This window comes from Schistocerca gregaria, chromosome 7 (genome assembly GCF_023897955.1).
Source record: "Schistocerca gregaria isolate iqSchGreg1 chromosome 7, iqSchGreg1.2, whole genome shotgun sequence".
In the NCBI taxonomy this organism is placed as follows: domain Eukaryota; kingdom Metazoa; phylum Arthropoda; class Insecta; order Orthoptera; family Acrididae; genus Schistocerca; species Schistocerca gregaria.
The window spans coordinates 178,501,311-178,528,178 of NC_064926.1; the positions used below are offsets into that span (position 1 = coordinate 178,501,311).

At 47.0% G+C, this 26,868-nt stretch overlaps 1 protein-coding gene across 1 annotated transcript in view; it reads left to right on the forward strand.

Moving 5' to 3' along the window:
- LOC126282341 (lipase 3-like) overlaps nucleotides 1–26,868 on the forward strand; it is a 276,871-nt gene that overhangs the window by 233,734 nt on the left and 16,269 nt on the right. Inside the window, exon 10 of the mRNA XM_049981998.1 lies at nucleotides 634–718. Coding sequence (XP_049837955.1) covers nucleotides 634–718 — 85 coding nt within the window. The remainder of the gene's footprint in view (nucleotides 1–633; nucleotides 719–26,868) is intronic.

Here is a 26,868-nt window from a genome sequence, read left to right on the forward strand (position 1 = left end):
GAACTCCCTGCCTGGCACTTAACTGTGAATTGGGGAGTAGTCATGTAGGTATAGACGCAGCATTTACACACAGTCGCTTTTCCACAGACGGAATCCCTCTCCCAAGTACAGTCTTATATCATAGTTCTTAATCTTCTACTTATTATCAATAGATGATGACAAAATATTTACTTTTTTCCAAAATAATTTTTAGTTCTCGGGAATATTCGCTAGCGTCTGCTGCTACGCTCACATAGTCTGCTACTACGCTACACATAGTATTGGCAGTGGCCAGTAGTGGATTGAAGTCATGTGTCAACTGCCTATTCCTGGGGGCCTATTGATAAAGATAAAATTGACAGACAGTGAAACTTGGTGCTATAGATATACGATAGAGAAAAAACCTTTTGCCTTTAATAAGGATAAAAGATATCGTTCACCATGTTCTTGTCTGCTGTCCCCATAAATGACAAAGGAATCTTCCTTTGTAGCTCTTTTACATGAGTCTCTTGTACCAATGTAGCCTGATCCAACTAAAGATGAAGGTTACATTTAACTGAACAACTCTTGTTTTCGATAAGTAGAAATATCTGTAATCGCATTAGTAACGTACTAATATTGACTCTAACATGTTTTATTTTTGTCTTTTTATAGGAAAAATTTGGGGCAATTTCAGCACATATTCCTGCTGGATCTTCTATTAGGCAATTCATACATTATGCACAAGGCATAGCTAAAGGTAAATCTGCAATAAAATTATAATTACATTCACATTATAAAATAACGTATCCTACACTGTATCTTGTCACTTTTCGTGCACTGTCTTCAAACACAGAGTTTTAGAAGTTAGTAATCCTCTACATTTTCTGGTTATTTGGATGCCTAAATTATGTGATTTCTTCATTTTGACAAGAAACATTAGCATTACTAAATTCGTCTTTGAAAATGAATCTCTGTTGCGAGCTAACATCCCAAAGCTGTTCGGGCTCACATGCGGTTCCTCTTCGTCGAAATATCTTGGCTGAAACTCGTCTAGGGGTTGAACCGCACGTGTCGCATTACACTCCCTAAATTAGACACTTGTGACCCTTTGGTTAAATTGTCTGGCTTAAGGCAAGTTTGCGAAATACAAAGTTAACATAACATATAATAACAGTAATAATAATATTGGGAACTAAATTATCGACCCATGAATGATGTAGGCCTCACAGTTGCGATTCGGTTAGAATAACGTTTATTCCGAAAGCAAATTAATAGCGAAAGTGGTCGTATTTAGAGTTATTGTTACACTCGAGAGCATGTCTATTTGACACAGTTCGATAATTCACAATCTCATCGCGAATTACCCGTCCAATACTCCACTTCGTTAACTATACGAAAAGTTAGGGTTCACAAAAGGCGCGCGGCTTCTCACCGCTCAGAGACTAAGTCCCGCGATGCCACACTTCGCGAAATTTTCTAAGTCGTTTCACGTCCTAGCTACCTAAAGACCGACTGTCGGAACTGTATCCTTTGGTGTCTCCAGCTGAACTGTCCGTTTTCGCGTCTCCATCCGAACTGTTCCCTTTGGTGTCTCGACCAGAACTGCGTTTTGTCCGTCTCCGACCGCGTTTCCCGCGCGCTGAACGTCTTCGCTCAACTGACTAGTGCAGTTCCCTTTCCTGAAGGCGTCCTTCTGATTGGCTACAGTTTATTCTACATTACTTTACATTTTAACATATTTAAACGATCAAAGCTTGACCACTTTCACGTTCTAAATAATGTAACATAAGTGACAATGTTTAATTAAGGCGTCATGCTATCATCGTAATGTGTTTTGTGTGGAGGAAATGATGATCTGATGCTTAACTGAAAATACTGATAATTCAAGTTTACTATATCTTTTGAACAAATGAAGTTACAGAGTTGATACTTACAACGTTTGTCATTTTAATGATGCTCTTTTGTATGAAATATCGATCGTTAAGATCGACCAAAGCTTTCATATTTCAGCATTCAGGTCTTTGTTACAAAACTTGTGAATTTCTCTTTAACAGTAAAACCTAAATTATTATAGACAAGATCAATAGTCAAGTTTTATTGGGATCACCATGAAAATTTATGGAGCATAGCAAATTAAAATTACTGTGGTTTGATTCCCTGTATTACTACAGAATTAAATAGTTTTCATAAATGTTTCCCTTTATCGCCGATCTTAGGTTCTCCATAGTTAACACTACTACGTCTCCCTGGCCACTAAAAAGCTTTCTACTGGGTTTCCCTACGACGTAGGTTCTTGTCTGTCTCACTCGCACACTACAGCGCTTAGGCCTCAATAGACAATAGACGCCTGCGAGTTGCTAATCGCAACATCATCAACGTCAGTGAACGCCTTCACTTGCTGCTGCGAGGCAGAAAGGGAGGAAGAGGAGCAGTTAGGAGAGGCGAGATATCTCTGCGTGTCTCAGCTATCCTGTTAAGATGCAGTACCCCCGAGAGATAGAGACACTCACAAACGATGTCTGGAAACAAACTGTACAGTGGGCGGGAAGGAAAACCCACAGACAAAAAAGGCTACATACTAAGTTTGTTATTAAAAGGCTTTTTTTCCGTACGTTTTTTTATAATATTCTCATTAAATTTTTACAGGCCTATACAAATAGATATGCATATGTGCAGATATTTAATTTTTAGGGTCCTGTACCTCAAGCGGTTAAAACGTAAGCCTTATTGGATCGCTTTGTTGTCCGTCTATCTGTCTGTCTGCCCCTCACTCTGTCAAAACTTTTTTCTCAGGAACGGTTAGACGTAACATGTAGAAATTTTTGCCAAAGGTCCCTTAGCGGAGCAAACAAGTGAAGCATCTAAGTCAAAGCAGTCAAAAGGTATGGCCATTTATGTCACAGATTACAGTATTCGAAAACTCACTCATCAAAACCAACAAAGTACACTACTGGCCATTAAAATTGCTACAACAAGAAGAAATGCAGGCGATAAACAGGCATTTATTGGACAAATATAATAGAACTGACATGTGATTACATTTTCACGCAATTTGAGTGCATAGATCCCGAGTACCCATAACAACCACCTCTGGCCGTAATAACGGCCTTGATACGCCTGGGCGTTGAATCAAACAGAGCTTGGATGTCGTGTACAGGTACAACTTCCCATGCAACTTCAACACGATGCCACAGTTCGTCAAGAGTAGTGACCGACGTATTTTGACGAGCCAGTTGTTCGGCCACCATCGACAACACGTCTTCAGTTGTTGAGAGATCTGGAGAATGTGCTGGCCAGGGCAGCAGTCGAACATTTTCTGTATCCAGAAAGGCCCGTACAGGACCTGCAACATGCGGTCGTGCATTATCCTGCTGAAACGTAGGGTGTTGCAGGGATCGAATGAAGGGTAGAGCCACGGGTCGTAACATATCTGAAATGTAACGTCCACTGTTCAAAGTGCCGTCAATCTGAACAAGAGGTGACCGAGACATGTAAGCAATGGCACCCCATACCATCAAGCCGGGTGATACACCAGTATGGCGATGACGAATACACGCTTCCAATGTGCGTTCACCGCGATGTCGCCAAACACGGATGCGACCATCATGATGCTGTAAACAGTACCTGGATTCATAAGAAAAAATTACGTTTTGCCATTCGTGCACCAAGGTTCGTCGTTGAGTACACCATCGCCGGCGCTCCTGTCTGTGATGCAGCGTCAAGAGTAACCGCAGCCATGGTCTCCGGCTGATAGTCCATGCTGTTGCAAACGTCGTCGAACTGTTTGTGCAGATGGTTGTTGTCTTGCAAACGTCTCCATCTGTTGACTCAGGTATCGAGACGTGGCTGCACGATGCGTTACAGCCATGCGGATAAGATACCTGTCATCTCGACTACTAGTGATATGAGGCCATTGGGATACAGCACGGCATTCCGTATTACCCTCCTGAACCGACCGATTCCATATTCTGCTAACAGTCATTGGATCGCGACCAACAGCAGCAATGTCGCGACACGATAAACCGCAATCGCGATAGGCTACAATCCGACCTTTATCAAAGTCGGAAATGTGATGATACGCATTTCTCCTTCTTACACGAGGCACCACAACAACGTTTCACCAGGCAACGCCGGTCAACTGCTGTTTGTGTATGAAAAATCGGTTGGAAACTTTCCTGATGTCAGCACGTTGTAGGTGTCGTCCACGTCGCCAACCTTGTGGGAATGATCTGAGAAGCTAATCATTTGCATATCATAGCATCTTCTTGCTGCCGGTTAAATTTAGCGCCCGTAGCACGTCATCTTCGTGGTGTAGCAATTTTAATGGCCAGTGGTATATTTAATTTTTTAGGGTCCTGTACCTCAAACGTAAGCCTTATTGGATCGCTTTGTTGTCCGTCTGTCTGTCTGTTTCTCAGGCTGTTAAAAACTTTTTTCCTCAGTAACGGGTAGACGTAACACGTTGAAGTTTTTGGCTCATGCAAACAAATGAAGCATCTAAGTCAGTGCAGTCAAAGGGTACTCACTCCGTCTTCAGGCCACGAGTGGCCTACCGGGACCATCCGACCGCCGTGTCATCCTCGGTGGAGGATGCGGATAGGAGGGGCGTGGCGTCAGCACACCGCTCTCCCGCTCGTTATGATGGTATTCTTGACCGAAGCCGCTACTAATCGGTCGAGTAGCTCCTCAATTGGCATCACGAGGCTGAGTGCACCGCGAAAAATGGCAACAGCGTAGGACAGCCTGGATGGTCACCTATCCAAGTGCTGACCATGCTCGACAGCGCTTAACTTCTGTGATCTCACGGGAACCGGTGGATCCACTGCGGCAAGGCCGTTGCCGTAGTCAAAACGTATGACAATATATGTCACAGATTTCCAAGTTTAGGCATTCCCGCGACTGATATCTTACCAGTATCAATATGATAACAGGCAAAAGTCATCGAGAGTCTTGATTATCGGTATGTATGAATTGAGTATATACATAATTAAGTTCATATTGAACTCTCAGAGGTCGACACCTACTCTGTTGGCCAGATTTTGCAATATAATAAAATTACTATCGATCACTACATTTTGCCATCAGAAAAACGTGCTGTTCGCCTAAGGTTGCAATTTAAGCTATTTTAATTTTTAACGGTTTTTACACTACTGTATGTCTTCATCAGCAAATATCAAACGTTCATCCTCAAGTCCAGATAAAGTAAAATTTTGCTGTCTAAAAGAAGAAACAAGGGGATTCCTGGACTTAATTACGTACTGCACAGTAGATATGTCAGTGTCTTTAACAAACATTCCTGGTAATCATCAACCGTAAGTTCTTTTGATAATGAGTGTTCCAGAATTTTTGCTCTACGCCTTTTTGCTCTGCGTCTTAGTTTCCAGAGCGTCCGGTTTTGCTCTCGGTACTATGAATTTAGTAATGGTCTCACTCGACGACCCATTTTTAGACCCATTTTCTTTTTGTTTACACGTCGGTGTTATGAAAGTTGTAATCGGGGTAAGCCGACGTATCAAACCACATATGTACGTCGTTTTTGATAATATCATTAATATTTCATGTATTTTATGATATAGTGGGCTATACGTATCGGTGTAACACATTTAAACATTTTTGGGTTGCATTTTCTCAGCAAATACTCATAATAAAAATCTACAACCACCGTCTTGGAATTATCTGGAACACCTGCGTAATATCATGCAGGGCTCCCGCGAGCACGCAGAAGTGCCGCAACACGACGTGACATGGACTCGACTAACGTCTCAAGTAGTGCTGGAGTGAACTGACACCATGGATCCTCAAGGGCTGCCAATAAATCCGTAAGAGTAAGAGGGGGTGGAGATCTCTTCTGAACAGCACGTTGCAAGGCATCCAAGATACGCTGAATAATGTTGATGTCTAGGGAGTTTGGTGAGCAGCGGAAGTGTTTAAAAACTGAAGAGTGTTCCTGGAGCCACTCTGTAGTAATTGTGCAAGTGTGGGGTATCTCCTTGTCCTACTGGATTTGCTCAAGCCCGTCGGAATGCACAACACACATGAATGGGTACAGGTGATTGCACAGGATGCTTACGTACTTGTCACCTGTCAGAGTCGTATCTGTCTGTATCGGGGGTCCAACATCACTCCAACGGCACATGCCTCACACCACTACAGATTCTCTGCCAGCTTGAAGATTCCCTGCTGACATTCAGTGTCCGTGGATTCATGGGATTGTCTCCACACCCGTACACGTCCATCCGCTCGGAAGAATTTGAAACGAGACTCGTCCGACTAGGCAACATGTTTCCAGTCACCAACAGTCCAATGTCGGTGTTCACGGGCCCAGATGAAGTGCAAAGCTTTGTGTCGTGCAGTCATCAAGGGCGCACCAATGGCCTTCGACTCCGAAGGCCCACATCGATGATGTTACGTTGAACAGTTCGCACGCTGACACTTGTTGATGGCCCAGCGCTGAAATCTGCGGCAATTTGCGGAAGAGTTGCACTTCTGTCGTGTTGAACAGTTCTCTTCAGTCTTCATTGATCCCATTCTTGCAAGATCTTTTACCGGCCGCGTAGATGTCAGAGAGTTGATGTTTTACCGGATTCCTTGACATTCGGGGTGCACTCGTGAAATGGTCGTACGAGAAAATCCGCAGTTCGTCCCTTCCTCGGAGATGCAGTGTCCCATCGCTCGTGCGCCGACAATAACTCCACGTTCAAACTCACTTAAATCTTTATTACCTCCCATTGTAGCAGCAGTAACCGATCTAACAGCTGCACCATACATTGGTGTCTTGTACAGGCGTTTCCGACCGCAGCGCCGTATTCTGCCTGTTTACATGTCTCTGTATTTGAGTACACATACCTGTTCCAGTTTCTTTAGCGCTTCAATGTAGAATGGCAATTGCTATGACTATAGGCTAGCCGGCCGCTGTGGCCGAGCGGTTCTAGGCGCTTCAGTCTGGAACCGCATTGCTGCCCAGGTCGCTGATTCGAATCCTGGTTCGGGCATGGATGTGAGTCATGTCCTTATGTTAGTTAGGTTTAAGTCGTTCTAAGTCTAAGGGACTGATGACCTCAGATGTTACGTCCCGTTGTGCTTAGAGCCATTTCAACCATTTGAGCTATAGGCTTGTCGACAACAATGTTGTGTCCGCTAATTTCAGTCATTTTTAAATATGATGCTATTCGTGCAGTTACGTCTTGCGATCAGAGCAGCAGCTCCGTATCTCCCATCCCAATATGTTACAAGTTTCATGTCGCTCATTCAATAGCTTTGCCGAGAACCGTATTGATTATCAGCCTGAAGAATTTTTTTTGAATTGATTCTTCGCGTTCATGAATTTCTCAGTGTTCATACCTACATACTTTTTCATCCTGGCTGATTGACGGAATGACAATAAGAACGGAATTTTGCGCAGAGTAAGTTTATTCTTTAGAACTGCTATAAATTTCTACGTATAATGAATTACACAGTTTTTCTTATTGTTCGGTGTAGAAATTATTTGGATTGCTCGCATTGTTCATGCTGGACGGTGGCGTAATTTTCTCCGCACTTGTAGATAGCTCAGAGAGCAGATGATGCACACTACTGGCCATTAAAAATTTCTACGCCAAGAAGAAATGGAGATGATAAACGGGCATTTATTGGACAAGTATAATAGAACTGGCATGTGATTACATTTACACGCAATTTAGGTGCATAGATCCTGAGAAATCAGTACCCAGAACAACCATATCTGGCCGTAATGACGGCCTTTATACGCCTGGGCATTGAGTCAAACAGAGCTTGAATGGCGTCGCAGGTTCGAATCCTGCCTCGGACATGGGTGTGTGTGATGTCGTTAGGTTGGTTAGGTTTAAGTAGTTCTAAGTTCTAGCGGACTGATGACCAAAGAAGTTAAGTCCCATAGTGCTCAGAGCCATTTGAACCATTGGGATCGAATGAAGGGTAGAGCCACGGGTCGTAACACATCTGAAATGTAACGTCCACTGTTCGGGTGCTGTCAAGGCGAACAAGAGGTGACCGAGACGTGTAACCAATGACACCCCATACCATCACGCCCGGTGATACGCCAGTACGGCGATGACGAATACACGCTTCCAATGTGCGTTCACCGCGATTTCGCCAAACCCGGATACGACCATCATGACGCTGTAAACATAACCTGGATTCATCCGAAAAAAAAATGACGTTTAGCTATTCGTGCACTCAGGTTCGTCGTTGATTACACCATCGCAGGCGCTCCTGTCTGTGATGCATCGTCAAGGGTAACCGCAGCCATGGTCTCCGAGCTGATAGTCTATGCTGCTACGAACGTCGTCGAACTGTTCGTGCAGAAGGTTGTTGTCTTGCAAATGTCCCCATCTGTTGAGTCAGGGATCGAGACGTGGCTGCGCGATCCGTTACAGCCATGCGAATAAGATGCCTGTCATCTCGACTACTAGTGATATGAGGCCATTGGGATACACCACGGCGTTCCGTGTTATTCTCCTGAACCCACCGATTCCTTATTCTGCTAACAGTCATTGGATCTCGACCAACGCGAGCAGCAATGTCGCGATACGATAAACCGCAATCGCGCGCGATAGGCTACAATCCGACCTTTATCAAAGTCGGAAACGTTATGATACGTATTTCTCCTCCTTACATGAGGCATCACAACAACGTTTCACCAGGCAACGCCGGTCAACTGCTGTTTGTGTCTGAGAAATCGGTTGGAAACTTTCCTCGTGTCAGCGCGTTGTAGGTGTCGCCACCGGTACAAACCTCGTGTGAATTCTCTGAAAAGCTAATCATTTGCATATCACAGCATCTTATTGCTGTCGGTTAAATTTAGCGTCTGTAGCACGTCATCTTCGCGGTGGAGCAATTTTAATGGCCAGTAGTAGAAATTTTCCGGATTCTCTTAGGGATATTTCTAGGATATAGCCCTCGTCTGGATCATACGGTACGCTCATCACGTTGAAACCCTCAACAGGCATCCATCAAAAATCGGTCTCATAGTTGTTGCATCATGACCCAACTGTACAGATTGTTAACATCGAGGAGTACAATGTACAACTCATCCTTATTCTCATCAGAGTCATCCACGTAACTGCTGTTTGCCACTGCAGGTCTGTGGGAGCAGTGAACAAATACAACTCTGATGCCCCGCTCAACAGATTGCAACTGCTCGATATCGGTAGTAAGTTGTATTTTTCCCTCACTGGTTTTAGTAATAGGCCCCACCCCAAGCCAGATGTGGCCACATAGTAGGGATATCTGTTTCGTATGTTTTAAGTCAGTGTGCGGAACACATCAACGAGAAGCAAGACAGGGCTTTTTATGTATAAGACTGCGTAATCTTCAAAGGTCTTGTATTCAGATGAGCTCTATACTTTGTAACGTCCCTTTAGAAAAACTATAGAATGACTGTGCTGGTAAACTTCTATGTTATTTGATACGAAGACAGCTGAGCAAAACTGAACGTACTCAGACAGTTCTCTCTTTACTTTTTCTGATCATCACTAAACTGACACAGAATATTTTTTTAGCGCAGCGCAATTTGACTTTCAATAATCCCTACAAATGAATGGCCCTGACTAACAATAACCTATACCTTTCATGAATCACTTACCTCACAAAAATATTCGTTACTCGAACTACTGCAATACTGCCATCTAAATAAAAGATTCTTACTACTGAAGGCACTAACTACTGAAAGGCATAGTTCGCAAATGAAAGATTTTGATAGAGAACAAACGATGTATTTACCTTAATAGCGTCCAAAAGTCTGGCACTTATCGAAGCACATGCTCTGACAATTCTCTCTCATTATATCGTGCATATAGTAAATATACGACGAATACGGCGCATCCATCTAAGGTGCCATTGACATGTAAACACATTCGACGGTTTCGCAATACAACACTAATATTGTCGTATCAAGCGAGTGTGAATGGGGTATTCCTTAGACGAACAAGACGATATGCTTCTTATTTACGGAGAATGACAACGAAATTTAGTGGAGCTTACCACTCAGTACACGTTATCAATGGTCATCGCTTCAAACATCTTTTGTAAATGGACGGTCATGCCACCTTTTTGACCTTAGGTGACCTTTAAAGACTTTACTGTTACACGTAATTGGATTTGTCTCAATAGCCGCTATCAGAAAATAAGCATCAAACTAGAGTATCCCATTTAAAAAAACAAAGTTGACCCATGCAACTTTTGTCCCACAAAATTTTCAACTCCTGTCATACTTTCGGAGTTATTCTTGGTGGAAATAGTTAGTGACTCATCGCGTATAATTGAAATTGCTAGTAGACAGAGCATACTTCAACAACGTTTCCTGTCACGACTGGAAGGTCCTGTGACTAGGGCCTCCCGACAGGTAGACCGTTCGCCGGGTGCAAGTCTTACGATTTGACGCTACTTCGGCTACTTGCGCATTGAATGGCTGGAAGGTGTACTTCTACATCGGTCACCTTTTGTGACAGTAGTGTCACATACGGTCAGTGATCAATAATGGTAATCAATAATGATCAGTGATCAATGATGCTCAGTATCAATGATGGTCGGTGATCAGTGAAAATCAGTGATCAATGATTGACAGTGATCATTGATAGTCATTTATCAATGGCTGTCAGTGATAACTATCGGTCAGTGATGGTCAGCGATCAGTGATGGTCACTGATCAGTGATTATCAGTGATCAATAGACGTTATGCGTCATTTGTTAGGCTTCTAGTGTTTAGCATTTACCGTTCATCGTTCAGTTTTACCGTTTAGTGTTTACCGTTGGTCCTTTAATATTTACCGTTTACCAATTATCGCTCAATGTTTAGCGTGTGCTATTTAGTGCTTACCGCTGGGTGTTTAGCATTTACTAAGTTTCGTTCAGCGTTTACCGTCAATCATTCAGCGTTTACCAATTAGCATTTACCTTTTAGCGTTTACCATTACGCATTTAGAGTTTGCCATTTACCGTTTAGTGCAGAGGCTGGTGCTTCGGGAGGGGAGGGGGGCGGAGTGTAAGGCACACAGTTGGTCTATTTCCATCATCTTCGATTTTAATGCTGTATCACTAGGTCAGTGACACAGGTCGACTGACGTCACAAATGTAAACAAAGTTGTGCAGAGTCGCTATAATAGTCCTACCGACAGCAAAATTTTTTACGCCAGTTGACACTCATTGAGCATGGTGTGCATCGGGACAAAACAGCCGAACGTTTTATTCCTGTTTTTAAGAGTGATCAAAGAGTAGCGCTTCACCAAAACTCAGCAGTATGGCGGAGGCGGGCTTCTTTTTCGGCTTGAGAAAGTCTTCCTATATTCTAACTTCGTTAGTAGCACCCGCTGCTACCACAGATTGCATTGGAGCTAACGACGAAATGTCACTTGTCGCGTCTTTGATGTAATGTGCTCTTTGGTCGAAGTGACCTGGTCGTGTCCGTTACTTCTTCGCCGTTACTTCTTCAACACAGAGTTGCTTTCCTGAAGAAGGCAATTGTACTGTTGTCGAAAGCTTGGATTTTAATAGTAAATTAAACTTAGAAGTGTATCCAGAACATTTTATACAACATATCCGAGGTCGTACCTTTACAACTGAATGCAAATATACTCGTTTTCCATTACTTCCTAAAGACACACACAGCAATATTGCAGTAGACAGTGATTATTATAACAGTGCGTGACATGGATTACGTTGTTACTGATAGAACTTTATTTGATGAAAAAAATCTAGATCGCATTTTATGTACCTGCCATTATTTAAAACAAAAATAGAGGACTGTTGCTATCACTAGCATCAGCTGCTGTGCGTTGTTACTCAAGACTTATTTCTGTACTCTGCACTTGCGTGCAGCACAACTGCACTGTGTTTACATTTGAAAGAGGAGCAGAAGAAAAGTAAAGGGAAACATACTTGGGTGAAGCCGTGAGTTTCACGGTGAGATGCCAATAGCACCTAAAAATCTGTTACGGGAGCTGCAAGTCGGGAACGTTAACTCATAATGAAAATTACTTGTGAATGGACGAGAGTACATTTCCATATGCGCTCAGGAAAGTGGCTCCATATATTACGAAGCAGAACATTCACGTCAGAAATGCTATATCCGCAAAAGACGTACTTACAGAAACACTCACTACGTTTACATGCGACACAGCTTACGAAGGACGAGAATCTAATTTCAGAAACCATTTTCCGCTCTCTTGTTTACATGTTAAGGACTTAAATGAATTTTCTAGTGTAGTTAAATACAGCGTCTAGACAACAGCTGTTTCAGTTTCTGATTTACTGAGCACAGTCATTATTTCTCTTCAGTTAGACATTAGAGGTGTAAAAAGCTTTGTGCTCAGCCTAATGTTTCTACTTCTCCTTCACCGTACAAAAGTTAGTCTGTCAATATTATCCGAAAATTTTAAAAAAACTAGACGTAACCTGACAACCGAAGCAGGTTTCATGAACGATTGCGCGTTTACATGGGAGCGAAAGTCGATTGTGGAAGTGGAAAACCGGTAGCTGGAAGTGGATTTCCATCATAGGTGTTGGGGCGTTCACTTCAACCAGAAGCGGTATTGGGAAATCGGTATACGAAATCTAGATTTGGAAGCTCCATTGCAAAGATACTGACTGCGATTTGCTTCGAAGGAGGAGTATCTGAAAGCAACTACGTGTTTAGTTCCTACCATAGCTATTAAAAAAAATTTATTCTTACAAAAATTATAGACCTCTTACTTTCTATCCTCTAGGGTACATCCTGGGCATATTACACGGGTAATGGCCTCCGCACTTTTTTAATAGCTCTTGCTTCTTACTTTATTTATACATACGGGATGCTGCAAGTTACACAGTGAATTATCTGGCTCGTACATTTCTATCAATTTGCTTATAGGTGCCTGCCGTTGTGGCCGAGCGGTTCTAGGCGCTTCAGTAGGACCCTTGCGACTGCTACGGTCGCAGGTTCGAATCCTGCCTCGAGCATGGATGTGTGTGATGTTCTTAGGTTAGTTAGGTTTAAGTAGTTCTACGTTCTAGGGGACTGATGACCTCAGATGTTATGTCCCATAGTGCTCAGAGCCACTTGAACCTTATAGGTGCGACGCACCATGTAAATTTCGAAGCCATGTAGATAGACATTGGATGTCAAACAACTCTAGCGAAGAATGAGATTTTCACTCTGCAGCGGAGTGTGCGCTGATATGAAACTTCCTGGCAGATTAAAACCGTGTACCCGACCGAGACTCGAACTCGGGACCTTCGTCTTTCGCGGGCAAGTGCTCTAGCATCTGAGCTACCGAAGCACGACTCACGCCCGGTACTCACAGCTTTACGTCTGTCAGTATCTCGTCTCCTAAGTTCCAGACTTTACAGAAGTTCTCCTGCGAACCTGCGAACCTTGCAGAACTAGCACTCCTGAAAGAAAGGATACTGCGGAGACATGGCTTAGCCACAGCCTGGGGAATGTCTCCAGAATGAGATTTTCATTCTGCAGCGGAGTGTGCGCTGATATGAAACTTCCTGGCAGATTAAAACTGTGTGTCCGACGGAGACTCGAACTCTGGACCTTTGCCTTTCGCGGGCAAGTGCTCTACCATCTTATATACACTCCTGGAAATGGAAAAAAGAACACATTGACACCGGTATGTCAGACCCACCATACTTGCTTCGGACACTGCGAGAGGGCTGTACAAGCAATGATCACACGCACGGTACAGCGGACACACCAGGAACCGCGGTGTTGGCCGTCGAATGGCGCTAGCAGCGCAGCATTTGTGCACCGCCGCCGTCAGTGTCAGCCAGTTTGCCGTAGCATACGGAGCTCCATCGCAGTCTTTAACACTGGTAGCATGCCGCGACAGCGTGGACGTGAATCGTATGTGCAATTAACAGACCTTGAACGAGGGCGTATAGTGGGCATGCGGGAGGCCGGGTGGACGTACCGCCGAATTGCTCAACACGTGGGGCGTGAGGTCTCCACAGTACATCGATGTTGTCACCAGTGGTCGGCGGAAGGTGCACGTGCCCGTCGACCTGGGACCGGACCGCAGCGACTTACGGATGCACGCCAAGACCGTAGGATCCTACGCAGTGCCGTAGGGGACCGCACCGCCACTTCCCAGCAAATTAGGGACACTGTTGCTCCTGGGATATCGGCGAGGACCATTTGCAACCGTCTCCATGAAGCTGGGCTACGGTCCCGCACACCGTTAGGCCGTATTCCGCTCACGCCCCAACATCGTGCAGCCCGCCTCCAGTGGTGTCGCGACAGGCGTGAATGGAGGGACGAATGGAGATGTGTCGTCTTCAGCGATGAGAGTCGCTTCTGCCTTGGTGCCAATGATGGTCGTATGCGTGTCTGGGGCCGTGCAGGTGAGCGTCACAATCAGGACTGCATACGACCGAGGCATACAGGGCCAACACCCGGCATCATGGTGTGGGGAGCGATCTCCTACACTGGCCGTACACCTCTGGTGATCGTCGAGGGGACACTGAATAGTGCACGGTACATCCAAACCGTCATCGAACCCATCGTTCTACCATTCCTAGACCGGCAAGGGAACTTGCTGTTCCAACCGCAGAATGCACGTCCGCATGTTTCCCGTGCCACCCAACGTGCTCTAGAAGGTGTAAGTCAACTACCCTGGCCAGCAGGATCTCCGGATCTGTCCCCCATTGAGCATCTTTGGGACTGGATGAAGCGTCGTCTCACGCGGTGTGCACGTCCAGCACGAACGCTGGTCCGACTGAGGCGCCAGGTGGAAATGGCATGGCAAGCCGTTCCACAGGACTACATCCAGCATCTCTACGATCGTCTCCATGGGAGAATAGCAGCCTGCATTGCTGCGAAAGGTGGATATACACTGTACTAGTGCCGACATTGTGCATGCTCTGTTGCCTGTGTCTATGTGCCTGTGGTTCTGTCAGTGTGATCATGTGATGTATCTGACCCCAGGAATGTGTCAATAAAGTTTCCCCTTCCTGGGACAATGAATTCACGATGTTCTTATTTCAATTTCCAGGAGTATATATATATATATATATATATATATATAACGGGACCTCTGCCTTTCACGGGCAAGTGCTCTGCCGCCTTTTTTTTTTTTTTACCTTTCGCGCTCTACCACTTTTTTTAAATAAGAAAATTTATAAAAACCTCTTGTGCATGAAAATAAGAGACGACGTTCTTCATAAAATAACACAATACCCTTTGAAAATGGAAAACATAAGAGGTAGCTATATTTCCGCAAAGGCCTTTTTTTTGTTAACATAAAGGAGTATACAGTCTCACCATCAGCAGCAAATTTTTTTTTTAGTCCTTTTTTGTTTTTGTTTTGGGGGAGCACAGGAGAAAGAAAAACAAATAGGCTGCAGATAGAGAGCTATGTGTGAAAGGGATAAACATGTATAAGGAGAAAAAAACTTAGAAGAGGAGGAGAAAAGAGAAGTGAAATAAAATAGGAATACTTTCTGCGCCATGCTCCACATTGGCGCGCCATCAGAACAAAATGCATTCTATCATTGACGATTGAAGGGGGACGTGGGATCGTCCAGTCTTGGCTGGCAATGTTCGTTGAGATTCCAGCTTTGAGGCAGGTTGGTGAAAATACTCTGTAAATAGTTCGCGAAAGTGGCCCGATAGTGGCGATGTCGGCGAAGGGTGTGGTGACGGAGGCGTGTCCAGAAGTCCGCCGGATCGACGATGTCGTCCCGGAAGAGGTAGTTGACAGTCATGCTACTGATCCATGTGACGGCGTGCCACTTAGGCGGTGGAAAGTAGGTCGTGTCAGGATATATCATCATAGTAGGAGAAACATGATGTGGTGGTACTCGGAGGTAGAAAGCCACAATCTTCTGTACGAGGGTCCAGACAGCTGCTGCTGGCCCACACTCAAAACGATGTAAATCTGTATCTTCGACATTGCATTTGAGGCACAGGGGTGAGTCCACCAGTGCGATACGATGCAGTTTCTGTCTTGTAGTATACTTGCCGTTGACGAGAAGGTACCACATAGAGGTGGTGTCAGTGGTGTGATATGGTTGGTGGATCGTTTTCCAAACTGTAGGCCATGAAACCTGAGGTTGACGTGTTTCGGCGGGGCTGCGTGGTGGAGACTTTCGGAGAAGGCGGTAGATGTCGCGGGTGGTCGTCTTCCTGGTCCTGGGGAGCTCGGTGCATATGTAGCTGTACTCCAAAAAGAAACGGCCGATATGTGAATCGGAGGTGGGATGTGCGCCAAAGACGTCGGTGGGCGTCTCGAAACAGGTGCGAGCTCGGTGGTCAACATTCCAGTAAAACTATCATTTTGGCTTTTCCATAACCGGAGCATAGTATTGGTGTAAAGTGCCGTAGTCCTGGCTCTCACATTAACCAGGTCGAGGCCACCATCCCGCTTCGGTAAGGTGAGAGCTTCATACTGGACTTTGAACATGTGTCCAGAACAAATGAAATAGCCGAAAGCCGCCTGTAATCTGGCCGCCATTGTCGCAGTGATGGGCAGAATCTGCGCTATATGGGGTATCCGGGTTGCCAGATGGTTATTGACGAAGGTGACTCTCTGGCACATATTCAGAGGGCGTAGAATGTGATTTTGTATGTTGGCCCGGATGCGTTGCAGCAGCGCCCGATAATTGATCGCTGAGGTGCGGCGAATGTCTCGCGTGTACACCAACCCGAGACAGCGAAGAGTGTCCACCAGCTGAAATGGGACGACGCTGTCTGCGGGAAGGCCGCGGCCGATCTTCATGGCGCATGATTTTGCCACGTTCATAGCGCTCCCTGCCCCTTCACTGTAACGGGTAATCCACTGCATCGCAGCTTGTACGTCGGCCGCTGAACGTACGACGAGGGCCAAGTCGTCCGCGTAAGCTCGGCAGCGGAACATATGATCCCGTAGTGGAATACCTGTCAAACGTCGCCGTAATCCGCAAATGAGTGGTTCCATCGCAATGGCATAAAGCACCGTCGACAAGGGGCAACCCTGCCGTACTGAGCGTTCAATCCGTATAGGTTCTGTAAGTCTGCCGTTGACGAGAAGCCTGGACGTTGCTCCACGAAGGAGCCGCATAACCACTTGCGTGAACGTCGGGGGAATTGCCATTCGGTTCATCACTGCGTTCAGGAATGCATGATTGACGCGGTCAAACGCTTGTTTGAAGTCGATGGAGATTAAAGCGCCTGGCAGCCTCGAGTGTGTTGCCACAGCGATCACATCTCGATATTCACTGAGGGCTGTCTGTATATTACGATCGCCGCCTAAAGATGTTTGTTCGTGGGAAACAATGTCTCGTAAGACATGTTTGAGTCGCAGTGCTAGAAGGCGTGTGAAAATCTTGAAGTCGGAATTGAGTAACGTGATCGGCCGATAACTGTCGAGTCGTGTTCCTCCTGCGGGTTTCGGGACTGGTACAAGTAAGCCTTCCATGAACGTTGGTGGCGGGTTCGCCGCGCCGGACAAAAGTTCCCAGTACATGTCCCTCCATCGTGACATCATCAAATCTTGGAAGGTTCTGTAAAATTCGAGAGGTAAACCATCCGGGCCGGGAGATCGATTCAGAGACCCTTTAGCCACAGCGCCTTGGACGTCGTCGTTGGTCACTTCAGAAGTCAGGAGGGTAGCAGCTGCTGCGTTTAGAGTACCAAGTGTCTCCTGGGTAACCTCAGCAATGGCTTCTGCACCGGCAGGTACCTCTTGATATAAAAGTCTATAGTGCGTTGTGAATGCATCCGCAATGGTAGCTTGCGAAGTCAGTCGGCGTCCATCAGGTAAGTCTAAAGTTGTCATTAAAGCCTGTCGGCGTCGACGAACATTTTGAATAATATGATGCATAGAAGGTTCTTCACCGTTAATCCTATCTTGGCTGCGTGCTCGTACAATAGCTCCCTCTAGACGACATCTGGTCAAGGTTAAAATCTTCGCCTTAATGCGTTGAGCTTCTTTTAGACGATCCGGGGATGGAGGTTGTTCCATGAGTTCACGTAGAGCGCTATAGTAGAAATCAGTTGTATGGTGATTCCACCTGGCTTTGGCTCTGCCATAGTGTGTCAATGTGCGTCGGATGGCCGGTTTGGCGCACAGCAACCACCACTGCAGTGTGGTCTCGTAACGCGTAATACGTTGAACACAGGTGTGCCACGTGTCGGTGACCTGTTGTCGACATTCAGGGTCCCGCAGTAGTGCTATATTGAGTTTCCAAGGTCCTGCACTGCGCCATATAGATTGTCGACGTAGGTTCATGGTACAGATGTAGATGTCATGATCCGAGAAGGCAGACGGCCAATGTTCCGCGTCGAGGAGAACTGATTTTAGAGCGTTAGAGATGTATATTCTGTCAAGTCGGCTGGCGGAGTGGCTCGTAATGTGTGTATACCCCGGGCGGTCACCGTGTACCACTCGCCAAGTGTCGAGGAGACGAAGGCGGCGGACGAGGAAGCGAAGTTCCGGACATGTGGTGAAATGGGGGTATTGGTCTGTGCGCTCGAGAACGCAGTTGAAATCTCCACCTACGATGAGATGATCGTATCGGCCGAGGAATAATGGTGTGATATCTTCTGCGTAGAACTGGGAGCGATATCTCCGTTTATCAGTGCCCGATGGGGCGTACAGATTAATGATTTTGAGTCCGTCAACTGTGATGGCCACCCCTCGCGCTGTTGGGAGGTATGCGACATCGGAAACTGCAATCCCTTCTCGGAGGAGGATGGCTGCGCCTGTGTGTTCCATAGCTGCAGGGGCGGCGTACGTCTTATATCCATAACACCCAGCCCAAGTCGCTGTCCTCAGTTCCTGTAACAGGGCGATGTCGATGTCCGCTGCTCTTAGCGTGTCACGGAGCAGTTGAAGTTTAGCGTGGGAGCCGATATTATTAGTATTGATAGTAACTATTCGGTACGCCTGATGGGAGATTCGTGCTGCCGATAGGGTCGTAGCTGGTGAAGATTGTTGTGGTGGATGCTGGAAGTCCATAGAAGTCGCAGTAGTCGCCGTAGAAACTTCCCCCATTTTAGTGTTGGTCTAACGGAGGAACAGATCTCATTTCCGCATCAGATGGAGGTGGGAAATCCGTGTCATCCGCCCATGAAAAATGTCCGACAGGTTTGACATCGGCGAGAGGTGGCAGCGCCGGCCGAGTCGGCTCAGTTGCGTCGGTGACAACAGGCGTGCTATGTTCCATGGCTTCAGGGCGCGGGGCTTGCGCACGCTCTCTGTTGGACGGTTCACCGTCTTTTGGATGACGCGTCTCCGTGGCAGAGGAGAAAGTGTTATCGTGTTCTCCGTCAGAGTGATGTGCCATCTCTTCGTCCTGCGGAGGGAGCTCAATGGTTGATTCTGATGTCTTGCGGCGTTTTTTTCGTCGTTTGGGCGACTTCTGTTTTCGGCAATGAGTTTCGGTGTCTGAGGAAGGAAGAGATTCACGTCGTTCGGGCACAAAAGCCGCGGGTGCTATGATGCGGTCGTCATTCCCCAGAACACTATCACTGGCATCCTTGTGATCTTCTAGCGTGGGTGTGTCCGGCTGTTGGACATGTTCACGGGCGGCATCGTCGGTGTCAAGGTACTGGGACGCCTCCGAGTGTATCGGACCAGAGAGATGCTCATGAACGGCGTCTTGTGTGGGCTGGACGTGCAGTGTCGCCGCATAGGTGACTGGAAGGGTGGTCGTGGTTCTGTCGGTGTTCGTATCGTCGGGCCTGCGTTGCAGGCATTCATTACGGACGTGGCCTTCTTTGCCACAACCGGAACATGTTCGAGGTTGTCCGTCGTAAATGACCACCGCGCGGCAGCCGCCGATAGAAATGTACGATGGAACGTGCCGTTTGAGATCGATTCGTCGTAAACTGTGCCCATGTCTCGGCTAAGTGGCTCTGGACTTTTCCGAACGGGCTTGGCGCCGCGATGACTTCATCTTCTTTTACCTCGAAAGGCAGTTCGAACACACGGATCGTCCGAAGGCCAAGTCCTGCATGGTCGACATCCACAGGCCCGACGTTTCCGTCGGAGTGCCGAAATTTTAGTCCATGTCGCGTCCTTTGAATAATCTCATTGCAGGCAGCGTCAGAAGTCATCTTAACATAAACGACGCTGCTAATGCTAGTGCTTTGAGTCGTGCGTATTCATTTGAGAAGGTGAACTTAAGAGTGTTCTTCCTGTAAGAGTTGGCCATTAGAGCGTGGTCGACTGAGAATCGCTGTGACGACGATGTAAACAAAACACTCCGCGGGCGCAGCGGCGTGGACGGCCGAGCGCGGTGCGCACTGCTGCCCTGCCGAACGCAGACTGTCAACTGATCTGAGCCACCGAAGCACTACTCATGCCCGGTACTCACAGCTTTACTTCTGCCAGTATCTCGTCTCCTACCTTCCAGACTTTACAGAAGTTCTCCTGCGAACCTTGCAGAACTAGCACTCTTGAAAGAAAGGATACTGCGGAAACATAGCTTAGCCACAGCCTGGGGAATGTTTCCAGAATGAGATTTTCACTCTGTAGCGGAGTGTGTGCTGATATGAAAATTCCTGGCAGATTAAAACTGTGTGTCCGACGGAGACTCGAACTCGGGACCTTTGCCGGCAAGAGCTCTACCATCTGAGCCACCAGGCACTACCCATGCCCGGTACTCACAGCTTTACTTCTGCCAGTATCCGTCTCCTACCTTCCAGACTTTACAGAAGTTCTCCTGCGAACCTTGCAGAACTAGCACTCCTGAAAGAAAGGATACTGCGGAGACATGGCTTAGCCATAGCCTGGGGAATGTTTCCAGAACGAGATTTTCACTCTGCAGCGGAGTGTGCGCTGATATGAAACTTCCTGGCAGATTAAAACTGTGTGTCCAATGGAGACTCGAACTCGGGATCTTTGCCTTTCGCGTGCAAGTGCTCTACCATCTGAGCCACCGAAGCACTACTCATGCCCGGTACTCACAGCTTTACTTCTGCCAGTATCTCGTCTCCTACCTTCCAGACTTTACAGAAGTTCTCCTGCGAACCTTGCAGAACTAGCACTCCTGAAAGAAAGGATACTGCGGAGACATGGCGTAGCCATAGCCTGGGGAATGTTTCCAGAATTAGATTTTCACTCTGCAGAGGAGTGTGCGCTGATATGAAACTTCCTGGCAGATTAAAACTGTGTGCCCGACTGAGACTCGAACTCGGGACCTTTGCCTTTCACGGGCAAGTGCTCTACCACCTTTTTTTTTCTTTTTGTTACCCAGCCGGGAATCGAAACTGGGCCCGTCGCGCTGACCACTTTTTTTAAGTGCTCTACCAACTTTTTCTATTTTTTGTTTTTTTGGTGTTTTTCATTGTCTTTTTTTGTTTTTTATCTATTTTTTAAATTGTAAATTTTTGCCTCTGCAAACCTTTTCTTTTTGTTTTATATATGGAAATAGGCGTCTTTCAGTTACGACGAACAAAATTAGAATGTACATCCGTAGCAACAACAGAACAAGAGCTCCTTCTGAACTATGAAATAGAATTTGAAACTAATAGTGTGATGATAGATATAAAGAAAGAGAAATGTAAGCAAATCCCGCACGCCATTCCATGTGCATGGCCCTTCGTCGTGCAGAACCATGTCCCAAATTGGTTCAACATTTCGCAGCGTGTGGAGCCCCATGAAGGCGGTCGTCCTCTGCCCGGTACTCCCCAACTGTGAGGGGGGTCATCGAAGACACTGCGCACATAGTATCGGGGTGTACACTCAAGTGTGCTATGACTGAGAATTTGCCAGTAATCAAGCACCATCTTCTCGTCATCTCGAAAGAGGTGGTATATGGACATGCCTTTAAACCATGTGAGAGCGTGAGTCTTCGCAGGTGGGAAATAAGTATCCTCTGGACAAAGGAGGAGACGTGGCTCAATTGTGCGAGGCGCGATACGTAGGTAGCACGCGAGGATCTTCTGCACTAGCAGCCATACCTCTAACGCCGATCCACATGTTAAACGGTGTTCGTCAGTATCCACGAGGTGGCAACGTGGGCAAAGGGGGGAATCCGTCATCCCAATAGCGTGCAGCCTTTGTCGTGTTACAAATTTCCCGTTCACCACCTGGTACCACGCAGCTCATACCCGCGTGGGGAGGAACGGCTTCTGAACCGCTCTCCACAGTGCAGGCCATAGGGTCGTAGGGCTCTTCCTCTCAATCACATTGCAATGGATGGACCTTAGTAGCAGTCTGTAAACGTCTCTCGCCTTGGGAGTGCGAGTGTTGGGAAGGTCTGGGTGCACGTAACTATACTCATGAATAAATGCCGAGAGGTGCGATAGTGAGGGTGTAATGTGCGCAACCGTGACAGGTGGAAGAGACGCCGGCAGCAATTCCTTTAACAGACGTCCCGTAAGGGAAGCATCTGTGTGGGTCCACAATTTCATCATTGTGCACAAGTATAATGCTGTAGCCCTCGCTCGTTCATTTATAAGTACCAGTCCGCCATCAAGCGGAGGGAGGGTGAGTGTTTCGTAGTGGACATTGAATAAGTGTCCGGCGGTAAGGTAATAACAAAACGCTGCTTGCAGTCTGTGAGCCATCGCTGTCGATATCGGTAGGACATGGGCCATGTGGATCAGCTTAGTCGCCACGTGAAGGTTGAGGTATTCCACACGCTGTAGGAGGTCCATCCGTCGAAGTAAGTTCCGGCGAACTTCTGTGCGTATTGCCTGTAGTAATCGTGCATAGTGCATGGCAGCCGTGCGACGAACATCCTATGTAAATGTTATGCCCAAGAACCGGATCTTGTTAACTAGTGGGAGTGGGGCTAAAGCGTCCTCCTGTAGACCCCTCCCAATGGGCATCGCTGACGACTTGGCCACATTCATGAGGCTGCCCGCTGCCAATCCATAGCGATTGAGCCATTGTATCACTGAGCGTACATCGTCACCAGATCGGACAAGTAATAGAAGGTCATCAGCATAGATCCTGCAGTGAAAGGTGTGATCCCTCAATGACATGCCTGAGAGCCTGTTTTTCAACTCTCCGACAAGTGGTTCGAGTGCGATCGCGTAAAGGATCATGGAAAGTGGGTATCCTTGGCGAACTGACCGTCGGATCGGAAAGGGACCCGCAATCCGTCCATTTACGAGTACACGGGATGCAGCTCCACGGAAAAGGCGCTGAAAGATGTCGGGAAAGTCAGGCGGGAAGCCCATACGGGCCATAACGGACAGAAGGAACTTGTGGTGAACTCTGTCGAAGGCGTGGATGAAATCAATGGAGATCAGAGCAGCTCGAAGGTGACAGGATGTGGCGATGACTATTAAATCCCTGCATTCACTGGTTGCCGTTTGCATGTTGATCACTCCGCCCTATGTCGTTAGCTCCATTGAGAGGAGTAGGAGCAGAACCTTCTTTACGAGGCTGGCGAGTAGTCGGGCGAAGATTTTGTAGTCCGAGTTGAGCATTGTAATGGGCCTGTAGTCCTCGACCGTCCGACCCCTGGAAGGCTTGTGTATCGGTATGAGGAGACCTTCCACGAATGCAGGTGGCACGTGGGACCCAGGGATCATCAGTTCTTGGTACATGATGATCCATTGGGGCATCATTAAATCGCGGAAAGTGCGATATAACTCGAGCGGCAGTCCGTCTGGCCCTGGAGGTTTGTTGAGTGCTCCCTTGTTAAGCGCGTCCTCGATGTCGTCCCGTGTAATTCCACCTAACAGCGTCGCCGCTGCTGCATTGTCGAGGGTGTGCGACACGTGCTGCAGTATGTCGTGCCCATCCGCTTCCTCTGTATTCACCTTGTCGTAAAACCGGCGATAGTGATTTACAAAGGCTTCTGTAACCGCCTCCTGAGTCATTACGACCCTACCACCTGGCAATACGAGGTCCGTGATCAGATGCTGTCGGCGTCGGCGGCTGTCGAGCACGATGTGATGCATACACGGGTTTTCTCCTTCCGCTCGGTCTTGACTTCGCGTTCGCACTACGACCCCCTCCAAACGTTTCCTCGTAAGCGACAATGTTTTACCTTTGATTCGGAGGCTTTCCATTTGTCGGTTTGGAGATGGTGGTTGGCTGTCGAGTTCGCGAAGCATCGTGTAATAAACGTCCAATGTGTGACGATGCCAAGCTGCGATGTCTTTTCCGAATTGTGTTAGCACACGCCGAAACGCTGATTTTGCACAGTCCACCCACCATGCTAGAGTCGATGGGTATCGGGGAAGACGACGTTCGCAATCCAGCCATGTGTTGGCGATAATCTGACGGCATTCCGGGGCTTGAAGATGTGCCACATTCAGCTTCCAGGGTCCTCGGCTGCGCCATATCCACTGCTGTTGTAGAGTGAGTGTGCGTATGAAAGCGCTATGGTCGGAGCAGGCAAGCGGCCAACGTTCGGCGTCCAGTACTCCCGGCGCTAGAGCTCGTGAGACATAAATGCGGTCTAGGCGACTGGCTGAGCGACTAGTGAGGTATGTCGGCCCGCGACGGTCACCGTGCACTGTCTCCCACGTGTCGGTGAGAAGCTGATCTCGAACCAGGAGCCGAAGTTCTTGACAAGCGTGGACAGTTAAACTTACGTTGTCCCAAACTGCCTTCCAATGAACACTCGGGTATTTAAGTTCAATGGGATTCCGGACTATAGGAGATGTCCATCTTTTTAAAAACAGGCGCGTCGTCGGTAAATCCAGCGTTAAATAATGTCCATCAATATAACTTACTTCAAGAAAAAACTGCTTGACATGTCGTAATTTGTAATGTATTTTACCTACATCAATGGGTGGATGCATATCGGTGGGTTGTAAGGTTCGGAAGAGCCAACTGGTTACGCTGAGAGGTTCCTTGTCCAACAAATGGGTGATTCGTTTAATATATAAAGCAGTGCACTTTCGGTTAATGTCAGGCATGTTTAGTCCGCCGGCCTGTCTGGAAGACGTCAGCGTGGTATATTTCACTTTGAATAGATGCCCTTGCCAGATAAATCTATTAGAGAGTTTCATCACGTGTTTGGCCTGCATCTTGGGGACTGGAAATAGTTGGGCCATATAGAACGCTTTACTGAATGTATAACTGCTGAGGAGTCGTATGCGTTGGAGTATGTTAACGGACCGCCAATTGTTTTCATAGATGGCACCTTGCATTTTATTGGTGACCTGCTTCCAACTTTTGCATTCATTTTTAGGGGGCATTTGTCTATAATCATCCCCAGAGTGGTGTGGGTTTCGACACGCTTCGCCCAAGGTATATTTACTGCGTCGAATCCTCGAATAATGACAAAGGCGCATTGCGTTGATTTTAGCACCGGAAGCACGACAGTACTCGTCTACCGCGGTCTTGAGGGTTGATACGTCTCCGTCGTTGCGCAATAACACTCCGACGTCGTCGGCGTAAGCACGAACCACGAAGGACGTCCCGGCGATCGAAAGGCCTGCAAGTTTGTCATGAATAGAGAGAAAGAGTGGCTCGAGCGACAAAACAAATAACATCATGGAGAGAGGGCTCCCCTGCGGCACTCCTCTTTGGACCTCGATGGGTTGGGTAAGCTGTCCATTTACGCTGATTCTGGTTGTAATGCCCGTGACGAAATGTTGCACGACATTTATAACCCGTTGCTCGAAACCACAACGCTGCAGTAGCTGTAGGAGGTACTCGTGGCGGACGCGATCAAAAGCCTTGCAAAAGTCGATAAACAGCAATGCGAGATTCACGTTAGTGAGTGACGCTATGGCTATTACATCTCTATATTCCGAAAGGGGCGTCATAATAGTGCGACCAGGGATGCATGATTGATGGCTGTGAATCACTTGCTTCATTAACGGAGACAATCTGCTGTTGAGTGCTCTGGCGAAGGTTCTGTAATCAAAATTAAGTAAAGTAATAGGTCGGAAGTTATCTAAGGTTTTTCGGTGTTTGCTTTTTGGTATCAATACAATTCGGCCTTCCTTCATTTCGGCCAGCACGTCACTCCCTCGCATCACTTCATTGAGAACATCTGTAAATGCGTGTCCGATTATGGGCCAGAAGCGCACATAAAATTCCCGTGGCAAACCATCAGGGCCAGGGGATTTATTCGATGGCGAGCCAGATCAGTTCAAGGACTTCGTCTGGAGCAAAATCGTGTACGACCGCCGAGTTGTCCGCAGACGTGACTACGGTGGGCAGAGCACTCACGATATCGCCGCCGTCATCACCATATATATCGCATTGCGAGTACAGATCCGTGAAGTACCAGTAAACTGCAGTAAGAATATCACTTTGTCGGGTTAAACGGAGTCCATCATCTGTGTCCAGCTCCCCGATAAAAACTCGCTTGCGATGGGCACATTGTTTTATGAGGTGATACAACGATGCAAGTTCGTCCTCTCGAAGCGATTTTGCTTTAGATCTGATCTTCAGTCCTTCGAGCTGCGTTCGCTTTATGCCTATAAGGTTCGCCTTTATTTGTTTGATGGTCGTCAGCTGTGTGTTGGTTGGTGTCGTAGTCGCATACAACTCTCGCAAAACTGTTTGGTAAAAATCAATCGTGCGTTTGACATCTTGCGCCCGTTGCCAACTGTAGTTTCTTAAGGATAATCGCATTTTCCGTTTGACCACAGCATTCCACCAGGATATCTTGCTCGGATATCTGCAGCATTGCTTGAGACAGTCCGCCCATTTCGTGGAGATGACTTCTTGCAGCAAGGCATCGGCGAGAATAGAAAAATTTGGGCTCCACGGAATCCTATGCCATTTAGTATGCTGTTTGGCCAGATTTATTGTGACACAGAGGGCGCAATGGTCGGAGAAGCTAGCCGGAATGACATCGGCGTCCAGAACATGTTGGCAAATGTTCTCAGAGATGTACAAACGGTCTAGACGGCTACATGCGGTGGTGGTCAGGTACGTGTACCTTACCAGGGTAGGAAATTTTAGTTCCCACGCATCCTTCAGCTGCAGGTGACGCACCAGATCATGTAGTTCCCTACAGTAATTAAAGTTTGGCGATTGGTCTCTCCTGTGGATCACACAG